This window comes from Diabrotica virgifera, chromosome 1 (genome assembly GCF_917563875.1).
Source record: "Diabrotica virgifera virgifera chromosome 1, PGI_DIABVI_V3a".
Taxonomy (NCBI): domain Eukaryota; kingdom Metazoa; phylum Arthropoda; class Insecta; order Coleoptera; family Chrysomelidae; genus Diabrotica; species Diabrotica virgifera.
Genome location: NC_065443.1, coordinates 5,854,025 through 5,881,578, shown reverse-complemented (window position 1 = coordinate 5,881,578; position 27,554 = coordinate 5,854,025). Strand labels below are relative to the sequence as shown.

Below are 27,554 nucleotides of genomic sequence, written 5' to 3'. Positions count from 1 at the left end.
ACGTTTTTCATTCAAATATGATAGATATGTTACTGAATTTGAACATTGCGTGCTGTGAACCGTTTTATATATTTTACGTTAGAAATTACCAATTTTATTTGAAATGATGATTTAAACTTTGTAAGAAGAATCTGGCTAAAACTGAAACTAATAAAAAAAATCAAAGAAAACTAAAGAAGAAAACGAGATGGACACTGACTTATCAGAAGATGATAAAGATTGTGGTTGCATCTACTGTGGATACTTATATTTGCAGTCAACTGAAGGATGGGTAGTGTGTACTGTCTGCCATGGATGGGCTCATAATACCTGGGCAAGTTTTAGGGATGAAGAAAATACAACCTGACTAAAATACATTCCCATCTTGCCCCATAGCATTTCCCGTTTTGCCCCGTAACCGGGGCAAAATAGGAATTTCGCACTGATAAGTTAAGTTCTTTATAACCAAATAACTAAGTAATTTTAATTATAAATAACGTAAGTTATATGAATTTTAATAGCAAGTGAACCTGTCTGACTTTGTTATTTTTGAATATATAGTTTAGTTTTCTTTCAATGATTTTTTCTTTCTTAAGTATCCCTTTCTGCCCCGGTCTCCTCTACGTTCGTTTTGTAGGGGATATTAAAAAACGAATAAAAAATTATTTGTATAATTGGTAGCATAAATATATGTAGTACAACTTATTAAAAACTAATCAGTAATAAAATACGTAAACTAAAAACTAAAACCAATATTATTACAAACTTATGTTGAAGAATTCTTTTCTTTTTGTTCTAAAATCCACGGATGTCCCATGACATCTGGAAGAGAAAGACGATGTTCACTTCTGTGTACCAAAAGCTAAAAAAGAAAACTTCGTCAATGCCATAAGACCAACCCAGTATAGGGATATATTAACAGTTTATCTCCTCTTATTCGACTATAGCTAAATGATTTTAGTAGTCACCCGTAGGATCTTCTAAAATCTTCTATTGGAGTAGTGCCGAATTACCAAAAGAATGGAAGTTATCTATCATGTCAACAATCCACAAAAAGGGCAGCAAAAGGACAGGGATCAGTGTGAAAATTACAGAGGAATTGCGGTAAAGAGCACAATAAGTAGTATGTATGGAAAACTTATTAAGAACAAAATAGAAAATGACTATAGAGATTAAGAAGTAGAGGAGCAGGCTGGTTCTATAGCTGGACGGTCCACAGTAGACCACTTGTACTCTATTACGCAAGTTATTGACAAGAAAACAGCTGGCAATAAAGAAGTTCACCTGGTGTAGGTACATAGACTTACAAAAAGCATATGGCAGTGTGCTCCTCAGCAAACTATGGTCAATCCTACAGCAAACCAACATTAAACATGGTTTTATCAAAGCAATCCAAAGTCTGCATAATGGAACGACAATTAAAACTGGATCAAGGATGTCTGAGGGATTTAAGGTCACGAAAGGATTGAAGCAGGGTTGCTGTATTTCGACTACCCTTTTCAAAATATATCTGGAACAAGCACTCAAGCTGTGGAGAAAAGAAAATGTAATGGGATGAGAATCCCTCTCAATGACGAGACAAAACTATACACGTTATGTTTCGCTGATGACCAAATTATTGATTGCTGAGGATCATGACGACTTGAATTACATGATGCGAAAGCTAATAGAAGAATATAACAAATGGGGTCTTAAAGTCAACATTAAGAAAACTGAAGCCACACCACTTGAAGGGACAAAGCAGTCCATTACATTAGACGATGGGGTAGAAATTCACTGTGATTAATACAATACAAGTACCTGAGCATTAAGATAATAGTGCAGTCACTGAAGGTTTTCACCTCCGATTTCGTTGAACCTCCATCGATTTTCATGAAAATTGGTGAGTAATTAGAGGATACCTCAAGGAACAAAGGTGACATGATGCCAACTTACGCTTTTACCCTGGAGGTGGACGCCACCCCTTCTCGGGGGTGAAAATTATTTTATTAAAAATATTACCATAAGTCGATAGAGGGACAAATTATAAGCAAAATTTGTTATATAAAGTTATTAAAATAAATCGACACTTTTTGAGTTATTAAAGACCAAAGATTTTATTTTTTCGTAAAAAAATGCATGTTTTAAATCGGTTTTTCACGTATAAATCAAAAACTATAAGTTTTTACAAAAAAGTTATTATTACTGAAATTGAAGATAATAAAAAATTGAATACATTCCTCACATAAAGAACTAAACTAATGTTAGTTCAAAGTGAGTTATTGGCAATTGAATGTGTATTTTTTTTTCGACGAGTACTCAAATCTAAGTATCCAAGCTTAAATAACGGGAAAACGATGCAATGTATAAAATATTCCTGCTAAACATTTGCCAAAATACTCCGGAATACCTATCAAATGAGCTTCAGAACAAGGTAATAGCGTCAAAATTAAGCAAGTTATAATAAAAATAAAAGAACCGTTTCGAATTTTTTAGGAAAAAGTGAAAAATAAAACATACGCCATTTCCACAAAAATGAAAATTTATAGTAATCCTTACAAAAACTTCTTTATAGTAGCATAAGTAATGTTTTCGATCATTTTGACTGGTTTTGAATGCATATTTTTGAAAAAAAGATATAATTTAAAACAATCATAATTTTTTAAATTATTGTAATTCTAATATTCTTTTGATACTAACTCCAAAAATACTCAATATACGTAAAAAATTATATATAACCCAATTTTAGTATTTTCTGTGCCAAATATTCTACCTGTTTTACTATTTCTATAGGGTAAAAAATAACCGAGATAGAAACGTTTAAATCTTAAATTTTGCTGTGGGAACCATGCAACCGGGATCATTTAACCTTTTATTTTTAAAAAAGTAAAGGGTTTAAAAGATTAGGTTCAACGTGCTTAAATAACACTTGGAGTTAACTTTCAAACAGTTTTTAGATGAACCTGATATCGTAAACACGAACGGAGTTATTAAAAAAAACAATAACATTTTTTAGAAAAATTTTTAAAAGATAAATTTTGAAAAAAAGCATAAATTTTAACGATATCAACATGTTCGGGGACTCATTTAATAGATATTTTTTAAGTACTTTGACCAATGTTTAATAAGTTTATGTTATAAAATGCATCAGTTTCCCGTTATTTCAGCTTGAATACCTACTTAAGGGGTTTATTTTGTTTTTTATTAGCTTCAATTTTGATAGTAATAACTTTTTTGTAAAAACTTACACTTTTTGAGTTATTGATGAAAAATTGGTTAAAAACATGCATTTTTCTCAAGAGAAATTAAAATCTTTGATCTTTATTAACTCAAAAAAGTTTTGATTTATTTTAGTAACCTTAGATAACAAATTTTGCTTGAAATTTGTCCCTCTATCGAATAATGGGGTTATTTTTAATAAAATAATTTTCACCCCCGAGAAGGGGTGGCATCCACCCCCAGGGTAAAAGCGCAAGTTGGCACCATACCCTCTAACCACTCACCAATTTTCATGCAAATCGATGGAAGTTCAACGAAATCGGAGATAATAGCTCATATCTACCTTAAGTGACTCCACTATAACTCAAGATGGAATACTCGATGCTGCTTTAAAAAACAGAAACATATAGGGAAGAAAAGCCATATCCATAAGCTTACACCATCCATATCACAAGGAAGAAGGAAAAGAAGAAGGCCGAGAAGTAGCTGGAGGCTTGGAGGGAGGGAATTGAAAAAAAAAAACTAAAGGAAAGAGAAATCCCTCCAGGTCTATGGTTAACAGTAGCGGCCCGTGAGGTAGTGCCATAGAGCCATGGCACTACCTTGCTAACTATCCATAAACATATTTTTTATCTTCAAAACTTTTTAATTCCTATTAATTTTTTTGTGTGTATTTCTTTTGATCTTCATAAATTATATAAAATATGGCAACTATGGGCGCAATACAATCCCTGCCGACAGCGGAGAGTATTCGACACGAGAATCTCCTTCGCGCCGAAGTCAGTACTGGCACGAGTAAAGAGAGAAAGATTTTACGAGCATTATATGTAAGTGACAGAGAAAGAGCTATATTGGACTATTAGTATACCTTAACATTTGAATCTCTGTGCCAGGCACGAGGGTATGAAGCCAGGTCTATTTATTTTGAGTTTCTTTACGTGCTGGTTTGTCGCTTTTATTATGTATATTTTCTGTTAAAAAGTTTTTGTATTTATAATTAAACTTTTGGTGCATCATGATCGTGGGTATTTTGATAATATTTTGATTAGTTCTTAAGTTTAATTTATTAATTGACAATAAAGATTAGTATTTTAAAATTTTTTTTGGTGGTTTTTCGCTAGAAAAAAAACTACAAATGTTATAAGGTGTTGTGGAGCTTTCGAGTTAGCTTTAAGAGGTCACGACGAAAAAGAAAATTCAGAAAATAGAGGCATATTTAAGGAGCTGGTCAATTTTAGCGCCGAATTAGACAACGACTTAAAGGTTCATATTATTCAAAGTACCAGATCTTTCAAAGGTCTACCTTCTCCGGACATTTAGTTGCTTCTAATTTATTTATGTCGGAGAAGTTTTCTGCTTATAAGCATCAGTTCTCCGAATCATTTCTTAATGAACCATGGAGACAATTTTAATTTTTAAGCAAAACTCGGTTTAAAACTGAATTAGAAGTAGGTACTGTATTAGCGAGACGAATTAAGTACTACCTCTGGGGCTGTTTCGCTATCGGTTTTATTGTAGAGGGAAGGTTCAAAAAGCACATTTGAAGAAACTATTAAACTTTTAAGTATTTTAGTTACCATTCCTATATCAACATCTGAAGCAGAACGCTGTTTTTCGATGTTTACATCGAAACCTAGTGCTTTAGGTATGCTATCTGCAGAAAAGCATTTTGTAAATTGTATTGATAATTTTAATTATAAAGTCATTGAAAACTTTGCAACCAAAAAATAGAAGAATGAACTTCATATATCGTAAACTTTAAAAGTGACATTACAAAAATTTGTGCATGTGTGTGAATAATGAAATAGTATTATTTTTATAAATTGGTAAATAGAGACTAAATCGTAATAACAATTTTCAAGCACTATCAGCAGTAAATGCTGGTGGTAGGTTAAGAGGTTTTTATTATTAATTAATTTACGGAACTGTTTTGATCAATGTTGGACAATTGCTTGGCACCTCAGATCAATAAACTTAAGATATGTACATAAGATAAAAGTATCCGCGCATATTTTTTTTAGTTTTTGTTGTCAGTATACCTTTTTTTGGCAATATCGTGAATCCGTCACTAAAAATTTTGGCGACTGCCCGAGTTGTGGCACTACCTTCTTAAAGTGGTACGAGCCGCCACTGATGGTTAAACAGAGAAGAATGGCGGTTATGACAATGAAGATAGTTCAAATGTTGACCAAGAATATTCAGAAGATAAAAAAAGATGTATAGGGTAAAAATAAACTTAGATGATGTCAAAGTGAGGGCCAACCTTCGTCTTGTACAAGAAAATACAACAATAACGAAAATGTTTGTACTAAACGAGGAAACATGAACATGAGGAAAGTCAGTGATTGCTGCAGACCATAATCTTTATTTTTTTTTCAATATTTTTTTTAAACATAGTTTATTTAACAGTTTTTTTTATACAATTTTTGACAAGATTTTCAAATTTTTTTTATCTATTATAGTTACTTGCAATTTACTGTGTTTTTTGATAAACTAAAAACTTTTTAACAATAAATATTATGTTTTTTACCACGTTTAGAATGTTGAATAAGGTAATTTTTTGTGCTGCTATAGTATGTGGTCTCCCTGTCTCTATCTATTATAGTGTGCAAAATAATAGACCAGTAAGGATCTGTTTTTAGGTGGGTGTGAGAGGTGGCATTCAGATTTTTGCGGATAAAGTTAGGTGATAACTTCGTTAATAATAATTGATTTATGCTCCTTCTCAAATATGCCCGGAACATTAATAAAAAAAAATAACATTAAAAAATTTCAAAAAATTTCGTTTTTTTTTCTACTTTTTTTGCTTATAACTTTAAAACGATTCATTTTGGAACAAAATCGTATAAGAATAAAACAAGGATAATTAAATTTTCTATCAGATGCGATTAGTTAAAAATGTTTTAATTTATCACCCTTGCTGCAAAATAGCAATAAATATAAAATAAGGGGGCAAAACAAGCCTGTCCTTATTCAATGATTTTCCATCACTTAGGTTACACTTGGAACCTTCCTAATTCGCTTAGAAAATTTTTGTAATGTGCTAAAACCGTACACCAAATTTTATTAAAATTGACTTACTAGATTTTGAATAAAAATTTTGCAATCTAAACATTTTTTAAAAAATTAAAATTTTTTAAAATCTTGCACAACAAAAACTAGAAATACAAAGATTTGTCAATTTTTTTACATATAAAGAAGCACTCCACCTATCTAATGCACTTTACAGAATTGAAATTGGATTGTTTAAGCAGCCTCAGCAATGTTTTAAAGTTATAAACAATTTTTTGGCTTATAAACAAATTAGTCCTGTGGCCAGGAGGGGGTGCTACGGGGCTCCTTTATTTAGATGGACTTACCCAAGATTTTTATGTATTTTTTGACCCGCAGAACACGATTTTTTTGGGGTAACAGTTGATCCGGATGTCAATAAGATTGTTATAAACAAAGAACTTGAGGAATTACATAACATCGATTTTTCGCAAAATAAAACATTTTTTTGTATTTTTTGGGCAATTCTAAGCAAAAAATGTTCTTACAAGTTGTTTCGTAGGATGCATAGTTTTCGAGATAAACGCAGTGGAACTTTCAAAAATTCGAAAAATTGCAATTTTTGAACGCGATTAACTTTTGATTAAAAAATAAAATAGCCATTCTGCTGACAGCATTTGAAAGTTTAAGTCAAATTATACCGGTTTTAATTATTTGCATTGCTAAAAATAATTTTTTTTATTATTAAACAAAGCTATTTGTTTATAAGCCAAAAAATTGTTTATAAGTTTAAAACATTGCTGAGGCCCCTTAAATAATCCGATTTTAATTCTGTAAAGTGTATTAGATATGTAGAGCACCTCTTTATATGTAAAAAAATTAAAAAACTTCAAAATGGTCTACTTTTTGTTCAGAAATATTTTAAAAAATTTGAACTTTTTTAAAAAAATTTAGATTACAAATTTATTATGCAAAATCTATTAGGTCGATTTTCCTTAGCGAATTACTAAGGTTATAAGTGCCACCAAAGTGGTTAAAAACATTGAATAACAACAGGCATATTTTGCCCCCTTATTTTGTATTTATTGCTATATTGAAGAGAAGGTACGACTTTGTTCCAAAACGAATCGTTTTAAAGTTATAAGCAAAGAAAGCAGAAAAAAATCGACGTTTTTCGAAATTTTTAAATATTTTAATTTTTTTATTAATGTTCCGGGCATATTTGAGAAGGAGCATAAGTCAATTATTATTACTGAAGGTGTCACCTAACTTTATCTGCAAAAATCCGAATGCCACCTTTCACATCCAAAAATAGACGTTTTTTCACAGATCCTTACTGGTCTATAAGGCAATTTTGTGGCAATAAAATGTGTTTTTAATCTTTTTTTTTTCATATTTCACATGAGTGCTATGAGCATCCAGCCAAAAATATATTATTCAGTGCACACTGTTACTCATATGTGATGGCTGTAACCTGATCTTTTTATTAGATAAAGTTTACATGTATTGTAAAATATATTTTTTTTATACAATAAAATATGAAAGGAATATATATTGTTATATTTCTATTTGATATGAAAATTAAAATTTGATAATTATAGACAAAATTCAATTTAATATAAAATATTTTCAATTTTCTCAACCACGGGCATATAAATTTAGAACAACCTGTATACAACAAATTGTTATATTTAATTTTAAGAAGTGATTAAATAAGACTCAAGTGAAATCGTTAATAGGTCATTATCGTTTGTTCGCGGAAGGATCGATCATTAGCCGATGCTAAATAAGACTAAGTGGAAATAGAGAATAGGTCATTAAAATTTGTATATAGTAGAAAGTAATTTTAGAATGGGAATTAACTATTTTCTTTGAAATCCATTAAGCATATTTAGAAAGTTTAAAAATTGGTTTTGAGGAATACTGCGAATGAGAGTTGGTGGTGGAATTTTGATTTGTGAATCTGGAAGGGATATTTAGAAAGTAGGGGAATGAATGACAAATAGAGAGCAGAATGTTTTGAGCTGTCGAGAAGTGAAGTCGAGTAGTAGACGGTAGTGTACGGAGAGTGAGAAAGCCGGTGTAGTTCCGTGAGTGTGGAGTATCTATCGTGGAACGAGAGGTAGGCCAGGTTGAGAGTAAAAGAACCTCTTTGAGCCAAGAGTTCCCGGTAGCTGATTGCAGTTTCGAAAAAGGTAGAACACAGCATCACGACAGAAGCAGGAAACGAGAGCTATACGAGCTAGTTTCAGAGGAGAACATTACTGGAAGCCAGGACGAGGTTTTGATTGCAGCCAAGGATAGCAGGAAACGGGTCTTGTGTGAAGACATTCTCAGTGCACCAGAAAAAGGTCAGTCTCATTTGTTTGGACATGAATGTATGGGTTTTTCGTAGTAAATACCACATTTAAAATTGAAGAAACATAATCAATAATATCAGAAAAGCTTCATCAAACTTAAATAGAATTGTTGCTAATAAATCATAATAGTTAAATGTTAATAAAAACTTTCAATTGGAAATCAAAAGGAAATAAGATTCCCATGTTGTAAATGTTATGTTTAAGAATAATAAGATATAGCAAATATTAAGCAGTGATTGCCATTTAAATAAAATAAACAATATTTTGATTACAATTGTAACCCATATGTGTTATTATTTTACTTTTTTCTTTCCTATCCCGATTAGGAACCATTAAGAAATACTTAGAAGCCACGTATGTAAGTAATTAATTTTATAAAAAGCCCTGAGATTGAAAACATATTGATATGTGATCTGGTAAATTAATTAGATTATTATTAATGCATTGATTAAATTAAATGACATATGAAAATATTATCTCATATCAATAATCAAGATCACAACAATATGTACATAAAAAGACTATCAGATCTCTGAATGAAATTTTAGATCTTTTTGGTTTTAACGGAACCGCCTTATTTTATTCCATCACAAGTAAAATATACACGAATCACAACTACTTCCTACCAGCGCTAACAAAAATCTGGTTAAATTAGTATGAACATACCTATGCCACCTATGAGTGACACACGCAAAGGTGACATGAGCACTGAATGGGTTAAATAACAAAAATAGATAGGGATTCAATACAATCATCTGTGAGACTAAACATTTCCATTCATGTTCAGAAATGTGATCGTTCCAGTTAAGGGTTAAAGAGGAATAAGTAGAAAATATAAATACCTTTGATATCAGATCTTTGGCTCCTACAGACATATATTCTGGGTAGTGCACATAACCCTTTTTAATTTTTTTATACGTTTCTTCTTGTTCCTTACTTTCAAAAGGCGGATTTCCAACCAAAAATTCGTAACACAGAATACCTAAAAAATGATACTTACTCTATAATTTTTTATTATATGTATGTACTTGGAAAAACACTTTCGTCACACAATACACTACTCACCTCCTTCCACTTCATCCGTTCAATCCTAATTCTACTACAGTCGAACCCACTTATTGGAATAGCTTTCATGTCAAGCAAAAATATTCCTATAATTGGGATATTATAATAACCGATTATTGGTGGTTAGTGAAAAGTTTTCGAAACTTCAGATTTCTATTCCTTAAACCGCAATATTCATATAACTGGTATTCTAATAAGGGTGTTCGACTGTACATGCATCATCAGCATACATTAAGTACAAAGGACTGTTACCCTGTGGCTTCCCTGTTATCTGATCCAAAACTAATGAGAGTAGATAAGGACTAAGCACTGAACCTTGGTGCAATCGAGAATTAGAATTCCCGGTCATATGTCATATGGAATTTAGCAGTCACTTCCACACCCAGTCTCTCACAATCTTTACAAATTCACAGGGAAACATTTCTTATTGAATGTCCACAATAGAATCTCTCGAGGAACTCTATCATATGTTTTCTAAAGATCCATGAATACTTATAATATTATTGTTGGTTTCTTTATTCCTGTATTTGTCCATCAACTGCCTTGTTAGATATTTCGGTTGCTTCACATATCCGTCTATCAGTTATCTTCTCCCATCTTTCCATTGTGGTACTAAGTAGTTTTATGGCCTTGTAATTTGGTTTGTTCTTCTTCTGCATGTACTGTGCTCAATTATCGAGCGTTGGCTCCAGGTCAACAATCCATTCTCTCGGGTTTCTAAGCCATGACATTCTTCTTCAATCTGGCCCTCTGGAAACAGGTACTAATATACCTACTGGCTTCTCCATGTATCCAACTTCCATCATTTTCATCATCAGTGGTGCTACAGCCATAGTTAAGGCTTGATCTTCCCTAGTCTATTTCGTCAGTCGTTTCTGTCTAACAGCAACTATTGCCAATTTGCTGCGCTGATACTCATGTCCTCGTCTACACCATCCCTCCTCAAGTATACCTCTACTTCTATTTCCTACTGGTAGCACTAATAATTTTCGTCTGGACAGGTAATTTTCATTTTCTCTTGATACGCATTCCATCTAAGCTTACCTATTTTTATGAAAGACATTATACATCTTCCATTTTCTATTTCGTTATACTTCTTGTATAGTTTGAAGGTATATCGCCTTCTTCAAATACCATTGTCACACATCTGCACTCTTCATTCATTCTTCATTTCATCTGCCATTTTAGAAAAATTAAGAAAATAAGACAAAAACTTACCTAAACACCAGTGGTCTACATAATGTTTGTATGATTGTCCCCCAACCATCTCTGGCGGCAGGTAGTCCAAAGTACCACACATTGTGTCCCTGTTTAAAGAAGGTGCGTGAACAGACCATCCAAAATCAGCTAGCTTAACATCTCCCGTAATTGTTAATAAGAGATTCTCTGGTTTGATATCTCTGTGAATGACGTTATTTTGGTGACAGTAGTGAATGGCATCTGCTACTTGATATATATACTTGGCAGAACTGAAAAAATCATAATAATTATCACTGACGTTTTATATTGTAGTACATCTGTGCACAACTTTAATATAATAATAATAATATTTATTTCGAAAATTGTACATACATATATACATAGACACATACATATACGCAGAGCGAAATATTCGTCAACATAAAAAAACTAAATTACAATTACAGAAATCCTGTTTTACTCTATGTTTTGATTTTTTTTTGTGTCACTTTTGGGTGATTATTTTTTACAGTACTGCAAAATTCCCCCCACTTAGAAAATTCTTGTGACGGTTAAAATCAAAACGACTTATTCCTACACCACTAGGCCAAAAAGATGGATCATATAAAATATCTTTTTTCTTGAGAGATGCTGTTACGACAAACGCTTTTAATCGATTTTCATCCGATGGTAATTCCTTCACTTGTACTATTTCGTTTTCAAACTCCACGTTATTTTTAATATACTTTTTAACCACCTCTTCAGTGGCGGCCCTTTTTACTCTATTTATGTAGAGCCATACTTTACGCTCCCCTCCTGAGAACTCCAATTCTTTATCATTGAAACTATTCCCCGTACCTTTGTTTTTTCTTTGTCGTTTTCTTCTAACCACTTTTTGAAATTCTTCTCTAGTGTCTTCATTTTCTTTTTGTTCGCTATTTACCTTTTTTTGAGGTTCCTTCTTACCTTGTTCATGTTCCATTGGTAAAACGTTTGGTTTTCTTATATTTGATTGTACACTTCTTGGAGGCACTTGTCTGATAAAAGTTGGTACACTGCTGATAGGTGTAGTAGCCACTTCCGCGAAAGTTTGTTTACATTTGAGATTAGCATTTTCATGTTCCAAACTCCTAATCCTATCTAACAATAATTCGTTATTTAGGGCTAAAATTTTATTTTTATCCTTTACTTCATCGACCAGTTTTTATCCTTTACTTCATCAACTGCTGTTTTTTCACCACTTGACAACATGTTATTTTAGTTTCATCCAAAAACTTGATTTCTGGACACCTTTTTGCGCAACTTTGGTGATAAATCGATAAACAATTTATACACACACATACTGAGCACTTTTTTGTATTACAACATTTCATATTGCCACTATTATTATTATTTTTATCACCGTCTTCCGACACACAATCATCGTCGGCCGCCATGTTGTCTTCAACATGTCAACACCTCCGTTCCATACAAAATAAGTCAAAATTTAGAATTTTGAGAAAATCATGGCATCGAAGATTTCATAAATGTGTTTAAAATCAGATTTAAATGATCGAAACGTTCTTTCTTTACCATACCATTGTGATATTAAACATTATTATTGACCCCAGGTATCCTTAATATTGCAAATTAACTCCAAATGCGAAATTTTCGAGTTTTTTTTCCTATGGAACTGAGGTATTGATATATATTTACACTACGCCATAATAGTTTGATATAAACCATATAAATATAATGATTTAGATTATCACTCAGTCATAACATTTACCACATTATAATTGAATTATCTCACTTACAAATATTCATTAAATCTGCCTCCTTCACTAGCTTTTAAATGTTTGTAGAGTTCTCCTTTACCAGCATACTCTAATACGAGATATATTCTATGAGAATCATGGAACCATGCCAGCATTTGTAGAATATTTGGGTGCCTGAAAATATTTTTGTTTTAAAATACAGTAATTGTACAGTGCAGTAATTGAATCGGTCATTTGAGAAACCCAATATGTCCACAGAAGCAAAGTTGTGGAAAAATAGAAAAAACATCATGGACTTATCTAGTTTCTCTTGATTCAAAAAAATTCCTCAAGTCTCATGTGAAGAGTACAGGGGAAAAACAAGGAATGTTGTAGCAAAAACTGAGTACTATCGACTAGGCTATCAATTCGGGATAATAAATATAAAAATCAGTCTATATAAATTTTCTAAGAATTTGTATCCAGGCGAAAGACCAGGATTGTCCGCACCCCACTGAACAAAAATAAGAAATGTTAATAAGTTAATTACTAGAATTAATAAGTCAGTTAAGAATTAATAAGTTAATACAGATTCGTATTGTATTAAGATTATAGAATAAGAATTGCTAGAATTCTGCTAAGAATCTCATAAGTAGCTTTTAGATATCATAAGAATTAAACCTTTATTGGTGTTTATCTCAATATGCATAAAATGTAACATTCCTTGTTTTTTACCTGTACTCTTCATGTGACTCTATATCTTAAGTTAGTAAATATGCAAAAAAAAACAAAAATAAATTTCTTTGGACATATCCAGTTTCTCTCAACCGATTCAATAATCAAATGACACTACAAAACTTACTTAAGATGACTCTGTATCTCAATTTCTCTTAATGTTTGTCGCTCAACTCGTCCTTTAACAATTTCTTTTTTGAACAGCGTTTTTAAGGCCACAACGAATCCAGTTTTTTTCTCACGGGCAATATACACTCTACCAAACTTTCCTCTACCGAGTCTTCCTCCAAGTTCGAAATCATTTATTGACCATTTGTAACTGTAAATGTTTAAATATATTGAACATTTGTTTCAAGTACCTACTTTAACTATAATTGAAAAGACTGATGTGTTTTGTACACTTAAAAGGTTATATAGGTCTTGTGGGTCAAAAAAGTGACTTTAAAAAAAATATATCTCAAAAACTAAAAATTATTCTTATTTATAATTGGAACATGTAAAAGTATACCTAATACTTAAGGTATTCTCAAAAAAATTTTCAGCCAAAAATATTCATTTTTGTAGAGTTGACTGCAATTTTTCGACAACTTTCCTTTTTTTGCGGTGGGCAGCATAACTAAGTCCAGTATCATCTGAAATCAAAAAGTTTCTTGTAGTTTATACCTCTGGATAGTGAATGAACGAAGGAATAAAAAAAATGAAATTTGAAGATTTTACATAAGTTTAGACACATTTTCGACCCCAAGAGAGAGAGAGACATACTTTATTGATACAATGTACCAAAAGGCTATCGACCGTAGTCTTTCAGCCAATTTACACAATTAATATACATTATTACAATATTTGTTTTTTGTTAATATTAATACAATACAATAATTAAAAAAAAAATATTTGTATGTGGCGGTAATCACAATATCACTGACAATTAGTTACAATACAGATGATGATTTGAATAGAGTTGTTTATTGTCTTGATGTGTAGCAGATTTCTTCAAAAAGAGTTCTTCCTGGATATCTACGGGCACTGTCCTCTGGTATCTTCACAATGTGGGGCTCAATCAAATTTTTGTTACTGTCATTAATAAAGAGATATTTAAACAGCTTATTGAGTCTCTCATTAATAGGTTCAATTCCAGTTTCCTCGTACAGCATTCTGTTGGATGGATTGTGAAGTGGATTATCAGGATGACGCATTCTAGTAATTTGTCGAAGGCTAGTTGTTTCAGCCACTTTTATATTATTTTTGGCAGGGCCTTTAGAATTATAGAAAATTGCAGAACCATACTCCAGCATGGGCCTGCAAATCATTTTATAAATATTGGCTGCTGTTTCAATCGTAATTCCCTCATTCTTATATGTTAAACTTCTGAAGTGTTTTGCTCTAGTTATAATTTTCCTTTTTATAACTGCTGTGTGGTGGTTGAACGTCAATTTGTTATCTATTTCTATTCCCAAATACTTAACAGTTTGGGAGGGTTTAATAATATTGTCGCATATGTTTATAGTTGGTGAGTGATCTTGGATTCTATGGTTAAATATTATTACTTTTGTTTTAGAAGGATTTATTGTTAATCTCCATTTATTCATCCAAGATATTGTGTCATCCACCTGCCTCTGCAATAAGTCCATTGTCTTTATTAAATTTTTTCCATATGATATCACTGCAGTGTCATCGACCCCAATTTTTCTCATTTTTCAAAAATGACTATTTTTAAAGTAGTTTTTTTTTATAAAAAAAAAACAACTTCACCTAATACAAATTCCTTCGTTCATTCACTAGCTAGAGGTATAAATTACAAGAAACTTTTTGATTTTTTGATTTCAGATGAGACTGAACTTAGTTATGCTGCCCACAGTAAAAAAGTGCTGTTGTCGAAAAATTGCAGTCAACTCTACAAAAATGAATATTTTTGGCTGGAAATCTTTTTGAGAGTACCTTAAGTACCATACTTTTACTGTTTACATGTTCCAATTATAAAAAAAAATTTTTAGTTTTCGAGATATAATTATTTTAAAGTAAGTTTTTTTATCTGCAAGACCTATGCAACCCCTTAAGACACTGAAAGAATGGGAAAAGAAAAGTATTTTTGAAGTGAGTAATTTTTTTTCACAAATGAGAGCGCCTTCGACATAGAAAGCCATCATCAGAGCCAGAGATATAACCAGGATGATCTAAGGGGGGGGGGGTTACATTTACTACTTGAAGGTCTCTGGGGGATATGGAATAATAATAGTGTCATGTGTATAGAGCTCAAAGTACATCCAAAAAGGAGGGGGGTTATAACCCCCAAACCACCCCCTGGTTACGCCTATGATAAGAGCTATGGTCAAAGGTTTATGTACCACTAAAAAGAGAGACACTCCTCCCGAATTCACAAGACGACTGAAGAAACTATAGCCAACAGATTTAATAAATTAAATATACATATTGTGATCAAATGTAAAAATTATAATAGGAGGGTTGCCACAGGGCAGCTTCTCCCTCATGTATTTAACATTCAAACTATTTGCTTATAGCTTCGATGAAGCAGATTGTAAATTAAAATATGTAATAAAAAAAAGAGGAGGATTCCATTTTTGAACTGTCAAAAAATCCTTGTTTTTATGATAAAAAACTTGGCCTTGGTTGACGATTTTAATTTAATTTTAAGAAGTGAAGGCAGAATAAAATTAAATTAAAGTCTTCAACTAACGACCAAAGTTTTTTGTTGTAAAAAAACAGGTTTATTTGGTAGTTAAAAAATGGAATCCTCTCTCTTTTTAGTGGTACTTTAAACTCTGATGATGGCTTCCTAAGCCGAAAATGCTCAGCTAGGGAATTAAAAAACTTTATACACTTCAAAAATACTTTTCTCTTCCCATTCTTTCACTTTAATAATAATTATAACTTACTTTGTATTTCCAAAAGCATCATGGGATATCATCGACTTAACTAAGTTTCGCATATCTTGATCTATTTGCTTGGGTATTTTTAATTTTGATACATATTGTTCTACTTGCTTGTTAATTCTATTTTCTTTATTAGAAGACATTTTTAAAGTTAAAAAGCTTTTTATCTTTTACTTGTGCAGAAAAATCTGTTTCCGTTAGAACCTTCAAATTTAAAATCTGACACTGTGACACTTGACGTTGACACTTCTAGGGTGGGGAGAAATTTATTTTCCAACTCAGAAAAAAAAGTTTTCAAATAAATTTAATTACGATTTAATAACGTTTGTACATATTAGCCGGTTTACTATATAGACATAATTGAACAGAAAAGATTTTATTAGAAGATACAAAACTTTCTAATTTACATTTTATACAAATGGCTACAATAAATCAATGACGTCATATTTGTATAAATAATATTATATTCTCACTGCATTATGTATTAGATATACATCTGTTCTAATATTACATATAAATAAGAATTTTCAGAATCCAAAATTCTAAAGCCGATGAGATAAACCGAAAATAAAAAGTTAAAAGTTATTTTGGGTGAGTCCCGAGTTTTAAAATTGGCGGGCCTGGCGTCACCAGTAAAAATCGACAAAAGACAACAGTTAGTTTGGCAACACTGCTGAGATAAGCACAAGATAAATAAAAGGAAAAAATAGTGGTTCTCTACGTCTCTAATTTTTGGATAATATAGTTAAAAATTAACATTTATTTAAGTGTTTATCTCATCCTAAATAGTTATAGCAATAATAGAAATAAGAATTGTGCGTTTTTTCTTGTAGAAATTGTGAAATGCCTTTGGATCAATAGCATGATATACAATAGTGAAATGACTGTTTCCCCTCTTGCTCAATAATTAGTGATTGTTTGAATGGTGATAGAGTTCGTCGAATACTTTTATTATTCGTCATTATTATAAGGAGTATTATCGTGGAAATAGCGTGAGTACAAATATTTGGGTAGTGGCTTGTAGTTATTATTAGACTATGTTTGCTTTTTAGGTAGGATAATGAATTCCAATAACCACAACCCACATCGCAGAAACTCTTCTAATTTCAACAGACACAACAACAATCATCCAAATCGCTCTAACCATCCAATCAACCATCCTCATAACCACCAGAAATGGCCAGGCAGATATCCCAAGGAATATAATAGAGAGTATGAAACCAATTTTAATAGACGGTAAGTCCTTGAAGTCTCAACTGCTTTTTAAAATCTAATTTCCTCGAAATATCTATTTTAGTGAATGTCTTGTTGCTCCTAACGGCAGTCCTAAAGAGCCAAATCACTTGCATAGTTACCCAAAGAACCCCCAGCTGAGTCCAGGGGCCAGGAACAACCTTCCACATTACAACAATGAAGCCTCAGGTAAGTGACATTGGCTGGAGGTCACCAAAAGTATCTTTACAACAATTTTGTTAAATACTAAACAATTAATTTTAATTTTTGTAATTCTTTGTTTTGAAAACAATGTAGTGACCTTGAAAATGTGATTCAACTCTACAACCTTCAGCTGGATGGATTTCAACCAAGTACCTTGGAACCTAGTACTTTAACAATAAAAAATCATCTTTGTTAGGGTTTGGTGCCATCATCATGACTTACAATTACTTGTTAAGTTGTAGAAGGGGAAGTAATTTCTTGCTGCAATTAATTCTTGTATTTATTTATTTGAGGCGAAACAGTATATTAAACGAATTAAAAGAGCTCATACAAGTAGATATAAACAAAAAATAATACCCAATTTGACAATTAAAACAAATATATATTTTCAAAAATCCTGATACATGGCCTCAATACATTATAATACAATACAAATATGAATATCAAATATGTTGAATAACTATACAAAAACAACTCAATATTAAAATCAAACTTAATCTTAAACTTAACTGACATTCTGCAATACACTATGTACAAGTTTAACCTATATCTTTTTATTTCTTGCCACCGTCCCTGCTTCTGTCCATGGTGTTCCCCTTTTTTCGAATAGGTTTCCAAGGGTTCTATCCCATGATTTTCTTGGTCTACCTTCCTTCTTTGTGTTTTTGCCTGCCAAATTTCTTTCACGGGTTTTGTATTTTCCATTCTCTGAAGATGATCCCACCAAGTGAGTTGCCTTCTTTCTATTAAAGTTGACTCTATTTCCAAGTTTTCTCTTATTTGTATTTGAGTGTTTCGTAGTCCATCCCTTTTGGTAACTCCTTGAACTTGTCTCAGATATTTCAGTTCTACTACCTGTATTTTACCATTTTGTCATTGTTAGAACCCACGACTCGCAACCAATGGTTAATACAGGCCTAGGTATATATTGACTTAACACCCTTAGCGCCAGTGTATCATTTTAGATACACACTGTCCTCAACTCTGTGTACCGAAAAAGATACACATGGCTCGTTGTGTTCGATCTGTTGTGTCTCCTAAAAGGACACTTTCTTAAGTTTTTATATGTAGAGAATCATGTTATGGTCTGAGCAGTTTTCCTGGTATAAGTTAGTTTGGCCTGTAAATAAATAAAAAAATTGCTTCAGTCACCCTAAAATAGCATACATAAAAAACTCTATTCATCCAAAAAAACGTTTTGGCCCAGAATGAAAATTTTGTGAACTTGCTTGGCGCTGAAGGTGTTAAACATAATAATTTTTGTTTTTCTTGGATTTCATTTTTATTTATGAATTTATTGTTCATTGCATAGTATAGGTGCATTATTTTTTGGGTTTTATTATTAATTTCTGTTTTCTGTCTTCTGTTGTCTTCTAATTCTACTCCTAAGTATTGAAAAATTCATGCTTTTTCTATATTTACTTCTTCTATTTTTATGTTTAATATCTTTTCTTCTTTGAACAAAACCATAACAAGGTCCGATTTTTGTTTTTCCCCCCAGCTGCATCTCATAGAAGAACAATATGTTTGGTATTAGGTTATTTTATTGTGAATACAGTCACTATTTGCTGAAACAACACTATTTGCTCCCTTTTTACATTGAGATTCTATGAAGGAATATACAATATACCTCGAGTCTCTTTTTATGGAGATTGTCATCAACACTCATTGTCATGGATAATGCCAGTTCTTTCTTATTTGATTTCACACTCACGATAATAATTATGTGTGTCAGTCTTAGGTTTTTTGTAATTTGTAATTTTTGTTTGTTTTGAAAACAATGTAGTGACCTTGAAAATGTGATTCAACTCTACAATCTTCAGCTGGATGGATTTCAACCAAGTACCTTGGAACCTAGTACTTTAAGAATAAAAAATCATCTTTGTTACAGGACAGAATTCTTCTATAACCTCTATATTCGTTGCAAGTACCTTGGAACCTATAGTACTTTAGGAATAAAAAATCATCTTTGTTAGGGTTTGGTGCCCTCATCATGATTTATTATTGATTAAGTTGTAGAAGTGGAAATAATTTCTTCCTGTAATTAATTTAGTATCAATGTTTATGGAATCGCTTAATTCCAATTAAATAACGCAAGTAATGGAAAATAACACTAGTTTACAACCAATTTGCGACTGGAATGCAATATGCTGTTTTTTGTTAATTTTTGCTCTCTGAATATGATTATGATGATAAAAAGTTCCTAACACGTAAGATGTTTGAGTTATGATTTTTTCAAAAAAAAAAAAGAATTACGATTTTTGAGTTATGAATATTTTACTAATTTTATTTTTAAACAGTCATTTGTAATATATCGCGGAGTGATGTTATCAAATTAACATTTTTGCTAAAAATTGTGCATAATTTGACAACACTGGGAAATTGAATGTCTACGAATAACACATTAACATTTAAATAAAGAATAAACCAAAGGTAATCCTTAATCAGTAAACCTATCTATTTAAACTTATATAGTTCTAAACCGTTTTAACGACTGTTACTTCTGCATGACAAAATGTCTGTGTTTTCAAGAAAAAGCAAGCATAAAATTGATTATACCGATATAATCTCAGCAATAAAGCCGGTTTTCCATGGAGAAGATTTACCAGTTCCAGGACCCACGGCAAATTGGGAGGAAGATTTGGAAATGTATGGCGATAAAAGTAAACCCGATGATGTATCAGAAAAGAATGATTCTTATTTTCACGAAAGCGACGAAAAGCACCTTATTGCATCCAAGAAGCCGAATTACATGATTTAGTTCGAGACCTTCACTTGTCCAAAGGCATGCTTAACTCTAGGTTCTAGATTACAATAATTAATTTTTGTTTAAATGGAATTTACTAGCCAGTAAAACTTATAATATTTAGGAACCGTAACCAGGAGCTATCTTAGTTTTTTACTATGCAGGATAAAATGTGTGTTCGTGTTAATCCACATAGTGTTATGGGATATGCACAAAATTGTGTACAAAAGACTTACTATATTTTTTGTTTCTAGTTCTGAACTTATGTGTATATAGTATAAAAGAATTTTTATAATAAACAGCAATATTTGATGCATTCTATAACTCAGAATCTAACATTTCACCTGACAAGACAATGTACGCGTGGACCCCTGCGCAGAAATGCACGGCACCTTAAGAAGAATATAACTCAAAATCTATACGTGGTGGAAAATTTTAGTGTTTGAATTCGCATTCAGGGCGCTTTAAACTCTACGGTACAGCCAATTTAACATCTGTCGCAAATTTTTTTTATTTATTTGTTGACTAGTGTAATTATCATACGACTTGTTACTTCTTAAAAAAAGTTCATTCAATGCAAATATGTTATGGCAATTAGTTGGACCAAATGTAATAACAATTTTTTTCAATAATACCAACATTCATTTACAATTACTTAATGACATTTTTGAGCAATTTCTTAATTTTGAATGATTATTACTCTCGGTATTTACTGAGGATCCTTCTCCAAGTGCTGTCTCTTAATCAGAGGTTGGATATTATCATCACTATCCGTAGTATCTGTACTCTATCTATCATTGCTCTAAAGCAGTGTTTCCCACAAGCAAAACACCAGGTCGCCTCCCCTTGCTGTTTCAGATCTTCAAGTGAACATGATCATATTTTACACTGCGAAGTGCGTTGGCTATCAGAAGAGAATGTTTTAAAAAGACTTATTGAATTAAAGGAAGAAATTTCAATATTCTTGAACAACATCCACCAACGGCTATGGATGCAATGTTTCAATTTAAAGACAGTTTTCCTGACATCAATTTGTTAATCAAGGTAGCCTATCTTTGTGATATTTTTGACTTCTTGAACAATTTAAATATAATATTACAAGATAGCAATTAACTGTATGTACAAGAGAAGGTGGAAGCTGCAACAAAAAAACTTATATTTGTGGACATGTCGTGCAGAAGCAGGAAATTACAAAGCTGACAGAACTACAAAAAGTGTGTAACGTGAATTCATTGTCGAATGAGATTTCAGCGGCTTTCAAGGAACACCTGCTAGGACTGGAGGTAAATCTGAAGGAATGTTTTTACTCCATCCACAGCAACCAATCATTGATAAGGAATTCATTTAGAATGGATAGGACTTCGGGATTTAGATATTGAGTCAGTAATTGAACTATCATGTGATAGGGCACTCAAAGACATATTTGACAAAACACAATCGATATATTTTTGGCTGTCTTGCCGCCAGGAGTACCCAGTTTTAGCAGAAAAAGCGATAAAGTTTCTAATTCCTTTTGTTACGACCTATAAGTGTGAGGCAGGGTTTTCAACACTAATTTTCCTCAAAAATAAATATAGGAAGAACCATTTGGAAGTCCAACCGTACCTGAGGATAAAATTAACATTTCCTCCAAACGTAAAGTTTTTAGTTCTCTCTCTCTCTCTCTCTCTCTCTCTCTCTCTCTCTCTCTCTCTCTCTCTCTCTCTCTCTCTCTCTCTCTCTCTCTCTCTCTCTTGGACCATCACTCCTAGTGGAGTATTGGGCGCATCTGCGTTTCTTGGCTGATAGTGTAAGACGGCAGCATGTCTTCTTGTGTTTATTCTCTGGTTAATCTGCGTACCAGTTCCTTCCATTCTCCTCTGTTTCTTGCTTTGTTTGCCCAACTTAAGCCGATTCTGTTGTGCTCTCTGGTTACTGTTTTCTTCCAAGTATTATCTGGTCGTCCCCTCTTCCTTGTCCCCTCAGGTTGATATTCGAGTGCTTGTCTTGTGATGTTACTAGGATCTTTTCTTAACGTATGGCAGATCCATTTCCATTTCTTCTGTCTGATTGTTGTTATTATAATGGTTTGTTTCGTTCGTTTCCATAATTCTTCATTCGTTATTTTATTAGGCCAGTAAATTTTTAGGATCTTTCTTAAGGACCTATTTACAAAAGTCCGTAGTCTCTTTGTTGTGCTTTCGTCGTGCTTCCAAGTTTCTGCTCCGTAGAGTAATATGCTTTTTACACAAGTATTGAATAGGTTGATTTTTGTTGACTCTGTTATTTCACTTGTTTGCCAGATTTTTTTTAACGCATTGAAGGCGAATTGTGCCTTCGTTATTCTTGCTTGTATGTCTTTCATGCATCCTCCTTTTCTTTCCACGATTGATCCCAAATAAGTGACTTTATTTACTTTTTCAATTTCTTTGTATTTTATTTTTATTTTATTAATTTGCAGGTTATCATTTTTTAAGATTTTTGTCTTCTCTGTATTTATCCGGAGACCAATCATGTCAGAGTACTGTGTTAGCTTATCGACTTTTGTTTGCATGTGAGTTCTGTGTTCTGTTAACAGGCAGACGTCGTCAGCAAATTCAAGATCTTCAAGCTGATTAAAGAGGTTCCATCTAATCATTCCTTACTTTCCTCATAATCCAGGCTACCAAGATAAGGAACAAAGTAGGAGATAAGATACAACCTTGTTTAACACCATTTTCAATAGCATTTCTTCTGTAATCGCTCCCTCGTGTTCTAGTCTAGCTTTATACCCATCATAAAACAGTTTGATCAGGTTAATAATAATTTTTGTTGGTAGACCAGGGTTTAAAGTTTTTAGTTAACCAGAAACAACTGCATACTTTTCATTAATAAAGTATTTGATTTTTATTTTGTTTTATTACATTTTTGTTTCAACTAATGATTGTTTATTAAAATATATAAAACTATGTATAATAAATATTTAAATAGGTTTTTTTTGTACAAACGCACTAGGGTATGCAAAAAACAGTGGGCCATGAAAGATAGGCACAAAAATAACCGGGCCACGGAGAAATAAGTTTGGGAAACGCTGCTCTAAAGAGTTCTATTGAACTGCATTCTAAATGACTTAGCTTATTTATGTGTGCTTGTTTCAGTGCCCAGCTTTTAAGTAGGTACATATTAGTAGTTTTGAAGATGTAACATCTCAGAGCTTTTACTCTCAGTTCTAATCTAAGGATTTTATTGCAGATAATTGTATTCATTTTACAAATGCATTTCTTGCTATTTCTATCTTGGCTCTTATTTCTGTTGCTTGATCATTATTTTCTGAAATTTAGGTTCCAAGGTATTTATCAAGCCTTTCTATTGATACATTTCCCAAATATCTGTTCTTTGTGTATTAGTTTTTTCAGTTATCATATATTGTCTTTTTTATATTCATTTTTAGTCCTTATTTTTCACAGAAACTGATTGTCTAGTTGTAGTTGGAGTTATTCGGCAGAGGCTTCCATAATCACTGTGGCGCAACCGTTAACTGCATGTTATCTTATGTTGTTAATAGTTAGTTGTTGTTCAGATAGTAATGCTTCTTCAAAAATTAATTCTCTATAGACATTAAATAAATAATAATGGAGACATAATACATCCCTGCCCAACTCCTATTCTGATTTACTGAGGTAGAACTCTACAAATCAAGAATGTTGATAATTTTCTATGTCTATGTTATATCAAAGACCTTCTTTTAATACTGTTGAACTCAGGTTTTCTCAGGCAGTAACTGTAATAATCAATATTTATATTAAAAATACTTATTGTTATTATTGCCCCTGTGACTAATATTTTGTGGCAATCTGATTCTTATGATGTCATCTCTTAACAATTTAAACAAGAATTTGAGCAGCACATATCTAGGTTTTGTATTGATTTTTTAATTACACTGATAACAAAATACAAGATAATTGGACAGAAATAGTCAAACAAATTACATGACACTACTACATTCTTATACAGGAGGATAATTCTATGATTCATAGATTTAATCTTTGGTATAATAGACTTTTCCACACTGTGGTGTGAAATATCTTCTGTGTGCTGTTTTTATCTCTGATACACATACATTGTATTTTCCTGCTTAGTTTCGCTATTTCTTGAGTGTTTCTTCTTGTTTTTGTTGTATGAATATCTCTTTTTTTACTAATTTTAAGGTTTCCCCTGATATACAAGTCTTCTAATATTTGTGGGTTTTCCTTGTGTATTGGTTTCATCTAGAATTCTTCCACATTATTTACCCTTGGCTGTTTTGTCTGCTATATTTTTCTAGTTGTGTGTAATTTGAGCCTGCAGTTTATTTTTAGCTTCTTCTTTAAGTACTGTGCCCAAATTTTAGGCATGGGTAGCTTCCATTCCAATTTGCTGATATCGTTCTCAATTTTGCTCGACATAATAATTCATCTTCTGATAGCCAGTCCTGACAAAGGTTTCGGAGCCATGAATATTTCTTCCTACCAATTCCTCTTTTTCCGTTGAGTATTAATGGCAGTATCCTGTATCTGCTACCTCTCATTATATGTCCCAGATATTCAAGTTTTCTCTTTTTTATCATCTTTAAGTCATCTTCGCCTTTGTTTAAGACCACTCTATTTGAAATATGTTGAACCCATGATATTCTGAGCATTGTACGATATGACCACATCTTGAAGGCTTCTAATTTGTTTATCATGTTAACCTTCATGATCCAGGTTTCACACCCATATAGTAGTAAAGGATACACATAACATTTTAGGAACTTAATTCTTAGTTGTAAGTTCAGCTGAGAATTGCTCACAATAACTTATTACAGTCGGAAAAATGAAAGAATGCCCATGAACGATCACATTAATCACTTATTTTGTATTTGCTGTCTTTTTCTATAAATAACAAATGTTTGTTATTTATAGAAACAGCAAATACAAAATAAGTGCAAATTGAAGAGTCTCAGATGCAGAATTCACCATTATAATAAAATTAAAATGGTAAATAGTTATTTAAATCTGAGACTTTTCGTGTTGAAAGTTCTTTCAGGTACATCCTAAATCTGCGACTTTTACAATTTATAAGACCGCAGACGACGAATATAGAAAACAAAAGGGATTCCTTGCAATCACATTCCGTTTTCATTCGTCTAGGAAAAGGACAGAAGAGTAACTTCCTAGTACTCAAATCTGAGTAAAGATAGAAAAGTAAAAGATGGTTTTGCTTGTTTTTGATTCAGAGGGATGCACAATCGCTGGACAGCTGTTTCCACCATTTCAGGCTTTATCAACAGCGCTAGCGTGCACTCTTCTGAATCGAAAAACAGCTCAACCATCATCAAAATAAGTGATTAACCCATTTAGCGCCAAAGGTGCAAAAACGCACCATTTTTTTGTATAATTTTTTTTTGACAATTCGTTAATTTTTTTTAAATCTTTTTATTTTTTAAGCAACCACAAGATATAAGTGTAACTAAATTTAATTTTGTTTAATTTTCAAACTCGTGCTTTCATCACAAAAATATTTTCTAAATGTCCGACATTTTCAATCCTTCGACACAACTTTATTTTTACTGTAGTAATTTTATTGGCATAACACTTTTGTGGTCAAATAAATTAAAACATTATTTTTTTAACCTATTTGTACACCAATTGTTATAAAAATACAAAAAAAATAATTTCTGAGTCATCAAATCTCGTGTTTGAAAATAATGGTTCGATAACGAACCATTGGCGGAAGTCGACATATAATCCTGTCTGATCAGGAATAAGTTCAAGGTGATGCACAGGCAGTAATTTGTTGGGATATTTCTTTATTATGTGTAAAAACACGTATCCACTATGCTTGCGCTCCGAGCCCCTGCAACTGCTCCACATAGTAGACACGTTTGGCGCTCCCGGACTGTGCAATTGTGCGCACTCTGCCTCGGCGCTCCAATCTGTGGCAGTTTATATGTAAGGGACCGCATACCGTATCGATTGGAGCAGTTGCAGGGAGCGCGGAGCGCAAGAAGTTCGTGAACATAGTGGATGGTTGGCGCTCTCGGACCATGCAACAGTGGGCGCTCCGCCTCAACGGTCCAATAGATGGCGGTTTATATGTAGAGGAGCGCATGCATGTAGATGGGAGCAGTTGCAGGGAGAGCGGAGCGCAAGAAGTTTGTGAACATAGTGGATGGTTGGCGCTCCCAGACCGTGCAACAGTGCGCGCTCCGCCTCGGCGTTCCATTTGGTGTCGGTTTATATGTAGAGGAGCGCATACCGTATCGATTGGAGTAGTTGCAGGGAGCGCGGAGTGCAAGAGGTTTGTGAACATATTGGATGGTTGGCGCTCCCGGACCGTGCAACAGTGCGCCAACGACCGTGCGGCAGTCCCTCGGTGGTCCAATATTACGAACGTAGTGGATACGTACCTTTAGAAAGACGGGTATTCTGGTATTCAGTTTTGTTAAAATCTAGGGTGGGGGAGGGGGCTACATAAGGGAGGTTGCGTAGTGTTGTAGACAATATGTCGATTTGTCGAATTTATGCAACTGGCACAGTGCAAGATACAGGAATGGAAAGTGTAAACTGAAAATATCTAAAATAATTTCTAAAAAAGATAGAGGGCCGTTCGACTTCGTTTTTGATAAAAAAGCTGAAGAAGGTGTAGGCAATGTTCTAACAATACTATTTTTGTTTATCAAAACTTCCAGGTCCATTTACACTCTAAATGTTTGGAGACTTTTCACAAAAATATAAAATTGTGTATTTCAATTTTTATATCTCATTTCCGCCAAAGGTTCGAAAACGAACCATTTTGTTGTTGTGACACCTGCCATTATCAAAGTGTAAAATAATTTTTTTACGAATGTTTAAGTTTATTTTACTCTAGTTAATCAAATATATTACATATTATTGCAGTATTTCTTTGCTTGGCGGTTAATGGGTTAATGGGATCGTTCATGGGTATTCTTTCATTTTTCCGACTGTATGTAATTTTTAGCTGCTTTTACATCTGTTACTGAGGTTTTTTTCTCATTTAATTTACTAATGCTATTTTTCTTGTAATTTAATTTTATGTGGTTATTAGCAATTTTTCAAAATGAATAGTTTTCTTTGAATTGAAATCTGCTTCATTCAAAAGTCAACATTTAAAATATTCCATTTTGTTATCATGTCCTTTAAAAATGGTATCTATTGATATATTATATTGTGTATGGTTCATGGTTCAACAATTTGTCTCCAGATTGTTCCAAATGGGTAATATCATTTTGATAATAGCATTT

At 32.5% G+C, this 27,554-nt stretch overlaps 2 protein-coding genes across 2 annotated transcripts in view; one reads left to right on the top strand and one right to left on the bottom strand.

Annotated features, from left to right (window-relative positions):
* Positions 1-634: 634 nt before the first annotated feature.
* On the bottom strand, positions 635-16,386 carry LOC114335226 (aurora kinase B). The gene is made up of 6 exons (XM_028285428.1): positions 16,135-16,386; positions 13,371-13,562; positions 12,569-12,703; positions 10,812-11,062; positions 9,371-9,510; positions 635-841 (listed from the first exon to the last, which is right to left on the bottom strand). Exons 1-6 carry the CDS (start codon positions 16,272-16,274, stop codon positions 746-748), a joined length of 954 nt encoding a protein of 317 aa, XP_028141229.1. The 5' UTR covers positions 16,275-16,386; the 3' UTR covers positions 635-745.
* Positions 16,387-16,804: 418 nt separating this feature from the next.
* LOC114335212 (RING finger protein 44) overlaps positions 16,805-27,554 on the top strand; it is a 76,219-nt gene continuing 65,469 nt past the window's right edge. The window contains exons 1-3 of the mRNA XM_028285411.2: positions 16,805-17,123; positions 17,184-17,367; positions 17,429-17,553. Coding sequence (XP_028141212.1) covers positions 17,192-17,367; positions 17,429-17,553 — 301 coding nt within the window. The 5' untranslated portion in view covers positions 16,805-17,123; positions 17,184-17,191. The remainder of the gene's footprint in view (positions 17,124-17,183; positions 17,368-17,428; positions 17,554-27,554) is intronic.